This window comes from Penicillium argentinense (genome assembly GCF_028826775.1).
Source record: "Penicillium argentinense strain IBT 30761 chromosome Unknown utg000009l_segment0_segment0, whole genome shotgun sequence".
NCBI lineage: Eukaryota > Fungi > Ascomycota > Eurotiomycetes > Eurotiales > Aspergillaceae > Penicillium > Penicillium argentinense.
Window position 1 is genome coordinate 4,056,001 of NW_026622668.1, and position 12,546 is coordinate 4,068,546.

Sequence of the window (12,546 nt, forward strand, 5' to 3'; positions counted from 1 at the left end):
GCTGCAGGCTAAACCTCTGGATAGTCAGATCGAATCTCGGAGTTAGAATCGCCAAAAAGCCACCCAGCCTCACGACAATAGCGAGCCTCTCGGCCATATATGCCGACTTCACTTGCCCAACAAATAACCGAAGCATCGACTATGTCTGCGATAACACCTTCGATAGAGCCCAGGATAGTCCAGCCGATCGTGCCTGCGATTAGCCCAACCACATAGCCATATAAACTACCTCGAATTGTACCACTGGCGCCAGACGACGTCAAGCTCCGAGCTGTGGTGACCCAGCCACCGAATCCGAGTGCCAATGACATGATAAAGCGAGCAGCATGCAAAATCAACTTGGAAAGCCGGTAGGAGAGCAATGAAGGGGAGCTTCCCGGGGAACGAGAATAGGAGCGAGGATGTAGAGACGTAGAGGCAGCCGATGGAGCAAGAAGTGCCATTTGACTAAGCCCACGTGCAGAGGCAGCCAAAGGTTGGGAGTGAATGGCGGCGTACGTAAGGGAGAGGGGATTGGTCAAGTAAGCGATTGGAGTCGGTATGAGTGAATAGGCAAAGAGGCTCAGCAGCGAGAAGAGACGGGTAGGAAGCAAGAGCAGAGGGAGCCGGATCAGCAGTCCAAGCAGCCGGGACAAACAGATGGTTCCGAACAGAGTTGTGGTTGCATGCACCACAGCCGCTTGCACGATCTGCTTGGAAGTAGGGGCTGGGCTTGCTAGACGATGGAAGTACCATTGGCTCACTGTTGCCGCCGTGACGGCGCGCTGAATTCCGGCAATCACTCCAACCGACCACAAGTAAAATATGACGAAGTAGACACCTAGCCACCAACTGCTCAAGTTGATGATAAAAGACCGTGGGCTAGCCAAATGACCTCCCAGGAACACGCGTGTAAACATGAGCATCCAGACCCATGTCCAGCAGACGACGCAAACAAGGACCCCCAGACCTAAGCCAAGAAGTTCAGGATTTGCGGCCAGGATTCGACATGAAAATTCGAGAACACCTATTGCCTTTCCGATCGAGCGGCGACCTCGGGAAACGTTGTAGATCCACAAGCCAGCCATCACAAAGGGGACGATAGAGCCCCAGCGCATTGCTCTATCCTGAGTGCTTGATCCGTGCCAGGTGCCTTTGAAGCTCGAAATGAAAGGGTAGAGGGAGAATGAGAATAGAATGACTGGCACCGCCACAATGATTACGTAGACCAAAAGTCGTACGTAAGATCGAAGGAAAGCCAGCCAGAGGAGAGATATGAGGACCGACACGAGAGTGTAGATCCCAAGGAGAAAAAATGATCTGTGGACGGTCAAGTAGATTGTATCGCCCCATTTAGACAGGTCCCCAGATGGAGAAGACGTGTGCAGGTAGACCAAAAACGCCGTCGCGAACAAACCGGCCGACGCAATCAGGAACAATTGGCCCCAAAAAGCATCATGCAACGAAGCCTCCGAGGCAAGAGGTGACATTGATGCGGGAGAAGACCCACCGCTTGAGCTTGACGGCCGGGGGTCATCCGGATAGTAGGAATTGATACGTTCTGAAGGAGGGGCATGAGCCGTAAAGTCGAGAGGGCTCTCTGCCAATGACGGTTGCTCTCGAAAACGCTGAATAGGGGGGTCATTGGCAGCAGAGTCCGGCAGAGGCCGGTGGTCCCCATTGTCGTTATGTCGAAGTGAGTCTTCAAGCCCGATATCAACTAAATTTCCTCTGGCTTTGTGACTAATAGTGCCCGATTCAGAACCTGTGTCGTATTCCACCGCTTCGGTCACAGTCTCAATGCGAGAATGATGAGTTGCGGGGACTCCGTTCTCGCCGCGCCATGAACTCTTGATACCTTTGCCATTGCCAGGCCGGTTATCGTAGGTGTATCCTTCATCCAGGCCCGTAGAATGTTCCGAGTCGTCATCAATTTCCGAAGATTCCTTCAAGTTGCTATCACCGAAATGCCGCCTTGACCGTTGTAGCGCATAAAAGTCAGCGATTTCGCGCTCCCGCTCAGTTTCGTCATCCTCTTCCCGGAATTCATCGGTGGCACTGTAGAACAAGGGGGCCGGTTGAGTAGAGGCCCGAGAAGCAAACGGCAAGTTTGATATCTGAGAGGCCCCTGGTCGATAAGGGTCGCCGGCTTTTAAAAAGGAGCGGGAGGAAGGGTTCCGTGAGCTGCTGTGGCGTTGGTTCGGATGGGCACGACCGGTTCTCTGGAGCTCGTCCGGGCGAGGTGCTATCCGGGATTGTGACTGAGCAAGAAATCGAGATGCATCTGGGGGTGCTCATGGTTAGCCAGCATCGGGTGACAGGTCATGGCAAAGAACATACATTCCGAGAACATGGCCCACTAGCGGGAGATCGGGTGGAGATGAGAGGAGGGAAGCTAAGTGAGCCAAGATTTAGATATTATATGCATAAGAAAGGTAAAGGCAAGAGAGAGAGAAGAGATGAGAGCGTAGTCCGAGCCTTCTCAGTCTCCCTCCAGAAGAGTTGCCGATCAATCTAAGGTCATTCAGGTGATGCAAGCGATCCCCAAAAGCGTCATCCGTCATCCGCGCAGGTCAGGCCGCGATAGCTGACTCAGCCTCCCGATAGCTCGTCCGCATTACCATAAGCATCATCACTGCGACTTGCGACTTGATTTGCGACGTGCGACCCTTTCCTCAAACGTTGACCAGCTCGATTCGCATTCTCACTGTCTGTCCTTACAACGAGGAAGAACCTTGTCTCAGATAGCATTTGGCTCTTATCTGCCGTATGATCGAATGATCATTGCAGACTCCAGTCTGTCGCCACGCCCGACAGCTTTCCATCCCATTTTTGGAAGTCGAGACTCTCTCCATGTCACAGCCATGGGACTATATTGCTAAGCTTGTCTGCATTGGTGATTCTGGGACCGGCAAATCCAGCGTGGGTGCTCTCACATCTATAGGCCATGCAACTTCCACACACACACACACAGACGCTGACAGCATCGCTAGCTCACCATTCGCCTTTGCGAAGGCCGCTTCTCCCCTTCCCACGATGTCACGATAGGAGTGGAGTTTGGCTCGAGGATTGTTCCGGTTGGGCCTCCCGCTTCTCTGGAGTTGGGAATCAATGAGCTCTCTCACACCGCAACTGGCCCCCTCAGCGATGCGCCTTCAGATGAGTCTGTCAACTCGGGCCTCCCCAGCCCTCCACGAAAGCCCCAGAATCCTGCCAACCAGAAACGCATGAAACTATCGCTCTGGGATACAGCTGGGCAAGAAACATACAAGTCCATCACCCGATCCTATTTTCGCGGCGCATCTGGCGCCTTGCTCGTCTTTGACATCTCGAGGCGTTCGACCTTTGTTTCGTGTACACAATGGCTCCAGGATTTGCGCCAAATCGCAGAGGAGGGCATTGTTGTTATTCTGGTCGGCAATAAAACAGACTTGGCCGGGCAGGGTTCCGGTTCAAATCATAGGCAGGTCACCCAGCAGGAAGCAGAGGAATGGTGCCGTATGAACAACGTGATACGCTACACCGAAACCAGCGCCAAGTCTGGGGATGGTGTGGAGCGGGCTTTTTTGGAAGTGGCTGAACGGATATACCGTAACATCGAAGTTGGCAAATATGACCTGAATGATCGTCGCAGCGGGGTGAAAGGATTCGGTGCATCCGGGGGTGCCAACACTGGTGTGCCGAGAACAGTCACCTTGGGAATGGATGATGCTATGCGTAGGGGCAGTGGCTGGAGCGGGGGCTGTTGCTAAATCTCTCATGGTCGAGGGTGCAGGGTTCTCCCAGATGGGGTGCCGTAATTTCATCTCGGCTGTACATACTGATTGGAAAACGTCTGAAATTGGGGTTTATGCTACAGCGATATTTCTAGCAGACCGGGACTGGGGAGTGTCACATCGAAAGAAATTTCAATTTTGATCTAGAGCACAGTTAGACCAACTAGAACAACATGGTTGCTAATTCAAATGAGGCTCCGCCCATCCATTACATTCACGTACTTCACGGGTCAAGATGCGAGTAAGCATCCTGTCCCACAAGTCTAAGTCAGTTCCTTGGCGATATCACTCATCTCTTCAGTTCGATATCTTCCAGCCAGGGAGCCAACGCAGGTGAGTCCACTGCTGATTGGAACCTTCCATGCCAAAGACTATGGCCCGGAAGTGGACAAAAAGGCCGATGGTGATTGAATAGAGGATGGTGTAGACAACGATGGAGGATTTGACACCCATCCTGCGAGTGACCCAATCAACGCAAAATGCGAAGGTGAGGATGGCATAGTAAAGCGCTGGGTAATAATGATGAACGTAGGTCACTCGGGCCATAATGATGAATGGAAGGTAGTGCAGAACCCAGCCGATCGCAGGATACAGGCCAGAGTAGTGGATATGGTCGATATCGGCCTTGCTAAGATCCTGGTAGCCTCTCTGCCACCGCAGAAGGTACCAAAGAAATAGTAAGCCAAATCCCAAAAGGCCAGCAGAACTTCCCCAATAGACAAGAGGATTGCCAAGGAGATAATATTTCACAACATTGTCGTCCCAGGAGCACATCCGCAGGCCAACATTGAGAATTGGCCATTGCCAGAACTTCGAAGCCAGGTCATCCTGTTTGTCTGGGTCGGGAACCAGAGCATTGTTTGACGTCATCATCGCAACATTCAAATGAATGAAGTCCTTGAGGAAAGGCGACCTATACGAGCCAGGGTCACCCGGAGGCACTAAATATGCACTATTAGAATCCTCTTTCCAATATCATCAAAAGAAATTGTAGTGCAAAACTTACACCGATCGTTCGTGTGGGACTCCACATTCCAGTGGGTATAGACATCTCCGGGCTTGTTTTCCTTGACACATGTTGTTTCAATCTGCTTGAATCCCCACTGTGGAAGATTGACATTGCCAGCTCGTAGGTAGCAGCCTAGCACAGGGTGGCGAAGCCGGAAGGCTGTGGTGAGTGTCCGAATCTTAGACCGGTCTCTAGACGCAACGTCGTTTACCACTTCCACCTGCCAGTGATCCTTGTCGTCCCCGATAGTTGTGTTTCCGTAGCAGGATACCTCGTAATGGGACTTGGAGACCGGCGCCGGAATGGAATGAGAATGCAGGTTCCGGCCTGTCTGTCCATGAATGAGACGAATAGTATCACCATCGCCAATGAATTTCAAATCGCCATTGGGGTCAAACTCCGGCTCATGTCGGTTTGGGTACATAAACCAATCATTATTAGCGTCTTTATGGTGGTAGCAGGTAACCTGTTGTTGGTTCGATCCTTCTGGGTAGGTCTGGACGTGCGAATGCAGGAGACCGCCGCCATAGCCCATATTCTTTAATGTGACTCGTGACCCCAATGCGATTTCAAGAGGACTGTCTTTGCCAACCTCAGTGCCACGTAGATTCGCCTGAAACAGGGAGCTCATCTGAGCATCGCCCGGGCCACTGTTGGATAAAACAAGGAAGTGCAGATAGAAGGAAAACATGTACACCAAGATCGGGATGACAATGAGTCCTCCCACCCGGGCAACAAGATGTTTTGCAAGCACGGTCTAGACATAGTTGTTAGTCCGCTGTGATTGGTTGACGATTCTGAATACTCACTCGAGGCATCTTCAGATCACCAAACTTATTCCATAAATCTTCAATTGTGTACAGGCCAACAATTGCGGTGCAGAAAAAGCCAACCCATTTGACGCTGCAAACACAGCCGATACTAAGTCCGGTCAAGCACAGCCAGGCATACCACTCCAGAGAAAAACTAGAGTGTTGCAAACGATGGAATTTTGCCCAACACATTGTTGTAGTGAAGGTAAAGCAAAGGAGCATTGAGTCCAGGAGGATAAAGCGGGAGATGGTTGCATAGGAGTTCTCGAACAGAACCATCAGAGCAACCAGCCACACCGTGGCCCGGCGAAAGTTCAACTCGCGAGCCGTATAGTATGCCAGAGGAACACACACAATTCCAAATGCAGCATTGAAGGCCCGCATAAAGGTGAAATTAACATCCTCGGGGTATTTCTCGCCGGATTTGAATTCAAATGATCCATTGTAACCAGCCAGGTAGCCTGAGAGACCCACAAGCATCTTTCCAAGGGGAGGGTGTACATCGAAATAAAACTCGCGTTTCAAATAGTGGGACCCGAATTTTCCGAAGCTAAAAAAGTTAGAGATATTTTATGGGGGTGACTCCAGGGGTTTCGCGATCTTACTGGGCTTCATCCCAGGTAACAATGTTGGAACGACCGATGCGATACAACCGAGTGAAGAGGGCGAGTGCTGTTAGAACAAGAGGAGCAATTATAGGTTCCCAGTGGTTCAGGACATGTAAGAAGGAAGGCGACTTGAGAAACTTTGTTAGCAGGTGGTCGAGCTCAACAGTTGAAGACCTTACCTGGCTGGGCTTGCTCTTCTTCATATCCACGTCAGGAACGGGCGCGGACGTCTGGGATCTTCCGGTATCTGCGACATTCCTGCGACGCAGGTCGGCATCATAATGGGATCCCGTACTGGTGGCAGTATCCATTGCTGCCATGATGGCGGGCTCGAATCAAGGAAAGGCTGTAGAACCAGAAGGGTAAGGGGTAGAAACACTGGAGCCGAATAGAAACGAATGACAGTGGAGGAATTCAAAAAATCATAGTGGCCACAGGAGCCACAATGAAAGAAATGGCGAAATCGTTGGCCTTGAGGGAAGGGGCAAAAGAAAAGGGAGGGGGGGAGGGATAGAAAATCAAAAAGAAAGCTGAAGTCGGGAAGCTCTGAGGTGGCCAGATGGATACACAGAGCCGCTTCCGCTTTAGCGCCTTGAGGGGCCGTTTTCGTGGGTACCAGAGTTTGACACCTTCAAAACGAGGTGTCAATACTTTCCGAATCAATTACCTAGTATTTCACCAGATTTATAGACGTGATACTTTACCTGGTAGTGTTGAATATTTCTCGTCCATGAGACTTGTAGGATATCAATATTATTTGTTCTTAATCAGTCCTCCCTTTCAGTTCCCAGGTAAATAAATTCTCACGACTCCGAATTACCACCCAGGGACTCAAGGTCAAGGAGTCATCACTGGGGACTTTAAGCTAGTGCTCCTATAGGAGCAAAGCCACTCCCATGCTCCGATCCTATGACACCTATAGTGAAAAAAGAGATTGCGCCCACAGTCTCACACTTCTATCCCATATAAGTTTTTCTAGTCCCATGTCCTATGGTCTATGGTCCTATCTATGTGAAGGGCTACGGCCGAATTGATTCAATTGAGCGGTGCCAGCATGCTGTTTATCTGAAGCTTAGGGAAGTGTAAGAATAGTGGTGGCCAGCGGTGAGTAAATACCCTGGGGATCTGATAGATCACATCGTACAGGCTTGGCCTGGACAATAGGTCGGGACCTGACCCGTTACAATCGTATAGATTTTTTTTTTGTTTGTTTGATAATTAAACACTATTTTCAATGACTATGATGATGGTTATGATGAATTCATTTGCCCGATGTAGCTTGCTCTAAATATATGCTGCTATGCGGGAGTGCTGTCAGGCCTGCCGACAGCTTGAAGGTGGTCGCCAGCCCACTGAACGATTGTTTCCATGGGTTGCAACGCAAGCCCCTGATTGGTCGCCCGAGAATGTATGCAAGCATGACAAAATAGATAAAATAAACAAAGGAAATCCAAAACGAACGTCGCCTCCCCTCTACCCACTCTCCTTTCCACAATCAGACTTCATTCTCTGATCTACTTCATCCTCCACCGTCTTCATCTGCGCAGCCCTCTGGGCCGTCGGCTGCCGCTCCTGCGCTCGCTTGCATCAAGGGAGTACAGTGGACCTGGCACTGCACTCCTAATGGGCACCATCCTTCTCCTTCCGTCACACTGTCCTAAGGGGTCATCCTTTTTCGTCGCCTTTTTTCCGTGCCGAGAGCCAATGGGTCGACTGCTTGAAACTGATTTAAGAGACCTGTCCGGACCATGAATTCGGCCACAATTATGCGAGCCCCTGGCCGCGTCAGGAGCTCGTCGCGTCGAAGAGCAACTCCGCGGTCGGACAGAGCATTTCTCATCCAGTTGCGCTCGTCTTGGAGTAGCGGGCATTCAAGCAAGTTATGATTGACCATCTAGTTTAGACTGCGGCAAAACCATGGATAACCGCGGATAACCAAAACCGCAACCGCAAATTTGCGGTTTTGGGGCTGATTTGGAAACCCGCGGTTTTTGCGGTTATCCATGGATATGTAGACATTACAAACATGCTAAGACTGGTGACTTTGTGCGACTGCATAGATTATGCAATTTTCGTAGTATTTTTAGAGTATCTGGTATGTAATAAGTTACCCACTCCTCTCAGTTTGAAAAGAATACATTTTTAGACCAAATTTTTCAATTTCTTTTGTCTCTAATATTACAGCCTATCAATCTCAAATCCCTCGGGTAACTTAGGCTTCTTCCGAACCCTTCCTGACCGCGCCTGCGTCTTCTCCTCAATTGGCATCTCCGGAAGTGGGAGGCCATTATCAGCATCATCTAGAGCCTCGGATGTCTTCCTTTGACGCCGCTTCCGTCCTCTCCGCTTAGTTTGAGCTACAGGCTGCGTGGCAGATAACTCTTCTTCTGCCTCATTATCAGATTCATCTGTATCATCCTCAGATGTATCCTCTGCTTCGCAACCCTCTTCTTCATTATCGCTGATCGGTTCAAGTTCATTTAGCGATGGAACAGGCTTCCTTGTCTGATCAAGCATAGCAGCCTCTCCGACAGAGAGATACTCTTTAATCATCTCTAGTTCGCTTTGTTCAAGATCAAACTTAGATGAGAAGAGATGGAGCATTAGGCCTTTGATGGTGTCTGGCTTTAATCGTCCCCGACGATAGTGACAGATATCACGAGCACAATTAAAGAGCCGCTCGACACCGGCACCACTTGCAGGAACTGAGAGGATATCTCGTGCAATCTTTGCAAGGGCCGGATACTCGTGCTGATGCTCCTTCCAGAGGAGCCGAGGATTACCCTTTGCGAGCCCTATAAAAAAATCAATTAGTTTCGGAATAATATATGTAATAGAGAATATTAATTTCTTGCCAGATAACGTGTCAGTTCATCCTCCGGTTGATCCAATTCGGCTTGGAGAGCAGTCTGTGATTCACATAATAACTCAAGTTCATTTTCAGCGGGATCAAGGGTTGCTTGGTTATTAGCCGGTTCAGTTTCCCAGATCCCCTGTTGCTGATATCGCTTAAACTCCTTCTGTAGAACCTCCTGATAATGCTTCATAAAATCGACTTCCTCCCCTTTCTCATTTTTTCCCGTCCAATCCGCGTTATCAAAGTATCGAAGCCTCTTTGACGGACAGAGAATAGTGGCAATTGCGTAGACTATGCCGTATGACTCATTGTCTGTTTCAGTGTAGTTTTTAGAGAGCTTTCTCTTTGCTGATCGAAGTCCCTGAAGCATTCTCTTTTTCCATGGGACAGCTTTGCGTTTCAGTTTCTTCTCAGCGTCATCAAGATGATTAAACAACCGATTATAGGTACTGAAGACATGATGGACTGTAACATCTCTGGTCTTTGATAATACACTTGTAAATCAAAGAAAGGCTTAGTGATCAGGAGTAAATACTCGACTTGGCGCCATTCCTCTTGGTCTACTTGAATTGAACATGTTGATATGTTATACAGTACTGGTCAAAGACTGACTGTAATTTCCTGGCACGATCAAGCATTAGAAAGGTAGAATTCCAGCGTGTGCGAACATCTTGGATCGGAATAAGATTGGGCTCGGTGGTCTGAAGAGTAAGAAAGGCTTCTTTGCGCTGTGGACTGGCATTGATGAAGACAGCGAGATCTCGAATCTAAAGATAATTTATATTAGTATAATTATAAAGAGAGCGCCAAGATAAACTTACCTTCTTTAAGATTGCCGCAATATTTCTTGTAGGCTGCCGAGAGTTGAGTCTGTAGTGACTGCGTTCGCGTATCAGACCACTCAGTCTCTACTTCCATGTTTGTTGGGCATGCTTTTATCTTTCCAAGTAGATCCTTTAGGCTAAGCTGGATAACATGCGCAATACATGGAATCCGGAAGACAGAAGTCTTACTTAGAACTTGCGATTGAACAATCTCTTGGACACCTATCATCATAGTGTTGTTATTTGACGCATTGTCTGTAGTAATTGATAATACCCGATCGTCGATATTATGCTCCTTGAGAATTTGAATCACAGTCTGACTTAAGTGAGCACCGGTAAGCGATCCGTGGAGATGCTCAAAACCAAGAAGAACCTCGCAGTAATTCCATTCTTGATCAAGGAAATATCCAGTAATTGCCATAAATGCATTCGAAAATGGGGATGTCCAGCAGTCAAGTGCAATTGAGAGATGGCTTCCCTTCGGAAGTTTGCTAAGCACTTCTTGCTGCTTTTCCTGAACAGTGGCGTCTAAAAGTCGTCTGATAGTCCGCGCAGGGGGAATATCAATTCTTGATTCAGAGAGCTGGGCAGCTTCAAGGTCTTTGAGCTCTGGGTGTTCAACGATACGACATGGGAGACGGGCGGTTGTAATAAAATGGAGAATTTTTCGCTGAAGAAGGTTATTAGTGAAGATCGTCTTCGGTGGTACACGCGGCTAGACGATGCTAATATTAGTGATATCTCTCTGTATCTTTAACATATGCAGAACTTACTAAATCACGTATCAACTGGTCGATTCCATGCCTTTTTTTCTCTAGGCGACACATGCCTCCTTTCAAATGCGCTCAAAGCGCAGAGGTTCCTGTACGCTAATGGCCTGGATGAGTAAGGGTTGTAAAACATCGCTTACACATAACCTTAGGCTCGCCAGTCCTCTCATGTGCAACCTGTTCAAAATGCCCCCAAAGTACTGATGCTTTTTTCCCATCCCAATGTAGGGCATCTCGGCATTGAGGGTTCGATCCAGACGTAGTAGTTAACCACCATTCCACGAATTGCTTCCGGGAGTCTTCCATCTCAGGCTCACTGGTATAGAGAACCCAGAACTTTTGAAGTGTTGGTCCAACGCGCTCAGGCGATTTTGGCGCATAAGAAAATTGCGGAGGGGGAGAAAAAGGAATAGAAGTCACGGTCAGTTGACTGTTTGGTAAATCAGGAAGGTCATCTGATTGAAGAAGATTGAGATTGATAAAGGAATTGGAGGAAAAGGATACTTGGGACTGAGACATTGTAGTATGTTCCGACTGGTTAGAAACTAGAAATAATAAAGAGATACATGAGGAAGAGCGAGAGGGGACTTACACAAATTCCTCCTACTATTTAGGAGACAAACGGGTCGCGACCACGAGTTTGACCTATTTAAAAAAAAACTACACTCTACGTTCATTGGATGACTAGCGATGGTTGTGCGGTTCTTGTGCAGTTATCGCGGTTATCCATGGATAACCGCACAAAAACCGCAAAATATCCACCAGGGAAAAAAATCACTAAGTCCACGCAATTTGAAGTACAAGTCTGATTTTCTCTTGAATTTTCTAAATATACTAATATAATGTAGAATATAAGTATAGAACATTCTTCTATATCGTTTAGTAATAATTTTAATCCATAATAGCCCGATTTACTCAAACCGCTCAATATTATAAAGTTGACCGAGAGAGTGTACTTACTTCATATGCATGTAAAATATATCTTCGCAATAAACAATCTGAACTCTTTAGCAGTCTTAAAATTTCAGACAACCATCACTTAAGCTAAGCAAAATAAGAGATCATATATCAGTATTCCACTGTTCACCTAAGAAAACCTAATTATTTCTTATTATTTTATAGAGTGAGAAAGAAAACTGCAGTGTTGTGCCATTTTAACCAGAACAGGTGTAAGTTGGAGTATGTAAGCTGCATAAGTATCCCCTGATGGGCTAGAATCGGTTAAAAAAGCGAGAGTTATGCTAGTGCGGTTTTCTTGTGGTTACCCATGGATAACCGTGGTTAAACCGCAAATTTGCGGTTGTGGTTTTGACTTTGATACCCAAAACCGCGGTTTTGCCGCAGTCTAGGACTCTGGTTCCCCAGACGCAAGCGCATCTCGCTGACTCGCGCCGATTGATGCGAGTCAAGTAGGCAGCAACGCCAATTCGTCCAGTACGAAGCTGCATCAGAATGGACGCTGTCGCTTTCCGCAGGTCGGACCAGTATTCCAGTGTCTTCTTGGTCGTTCGACGAAGCGTTTTCGTCGGTCGGCCTGTTCTCTCTATAGACCATGGCCTTTCCCACTCGATTTTTGCCTCGCGGCGAGTGCGGCTTTTAGCTGCAGCTGCAACGCGAATATAACGATTGTTTGGGGTTTGTGGTCCTTCTGGTTCCTGGGCCGCCTCCTTTGCGTGTCGGTCGACACGTTCATTGCCGGCCACTCCTTGATGAGCCGGTATCCACCTGAGGTGGATTTGACGGCGATTGGCTGCGTGTTGCCTTACCAGGTGGAGGCATTCTTCCAGGTAGACATGTCCTGATGGCATCTACTTGATTTGTATTATATTGTATTCAAGATAATTATAGATATGTAAATATAGATACTAGACGGTTTCATCTTAGAAAAATACTATGAATAATATATCAAAA

The 12,546-nt window shown here is 48.1% G+C and overlaps 3 protein-coding genes across 3 annotated transcripts; 1 reads left to right on the forward strand and 2 right to left on the reverse strand.

Moving 5' to 3' along the window:
• Positions 1-8: 8 nt before the first annotated feature.
• N7532_009091 (uncharacterized protein) lies at positions 9-2,332 on the reverse strand (the record flags this gene model as incomplete). The annotated part of the gene is made up of 2 exons (XM_056621582.1): positions 9-2,263; positions 2,320-2,332. The coding sequence occupies 2 exons, from the start codon at positions 2,330-2,332 to the stop codon at positions 9-11; spliced, it is 2,268 nt and encodes a 755-aa protein (XP_056472388.1).
• Positions 2,333-2,832: 500 nt separating this feature from the next.
• On the forward strand, positions 2,833-3,731 carry N7532_009092 (Rab family GTPase; the record flags this gene model as incomplete). The annotated part of the gene is made up of 2 exons (XM_056621583.1): positions 2,833-2,901; positions 2,973-3,731. The coding sequence occupies 2 exons, from the start codon at positions 2,833-2,835 to the stop codon at positions 3,729-3,731; spliced, it is 828 nt and encodes a 275-aa protein (XP_056472389.1).
• Positions 3,732-4,052: 321 nt separating this feature from the next.
• On the reverse strand, positions 4,053-6,504 carry pmt2 (uncharacterized protein; the record flags this gene model as incomplete). Its single annotated transcript, XM_056621584.1, has 4 exons — positions 4,053-4,696; positions 4,762-5,521; positions 5,574-6,126; positions 6,182-6,504. 4 exons carry the CDS (start codon positions 6,502-6,504, stop codon positions 4,053-4,055), a joined length of 2,280 nt encoding a protein of 759 aa, XP_056472390.1.
• Positions 6,505-12,546: the final 6,042 nt, after the last annotated feature.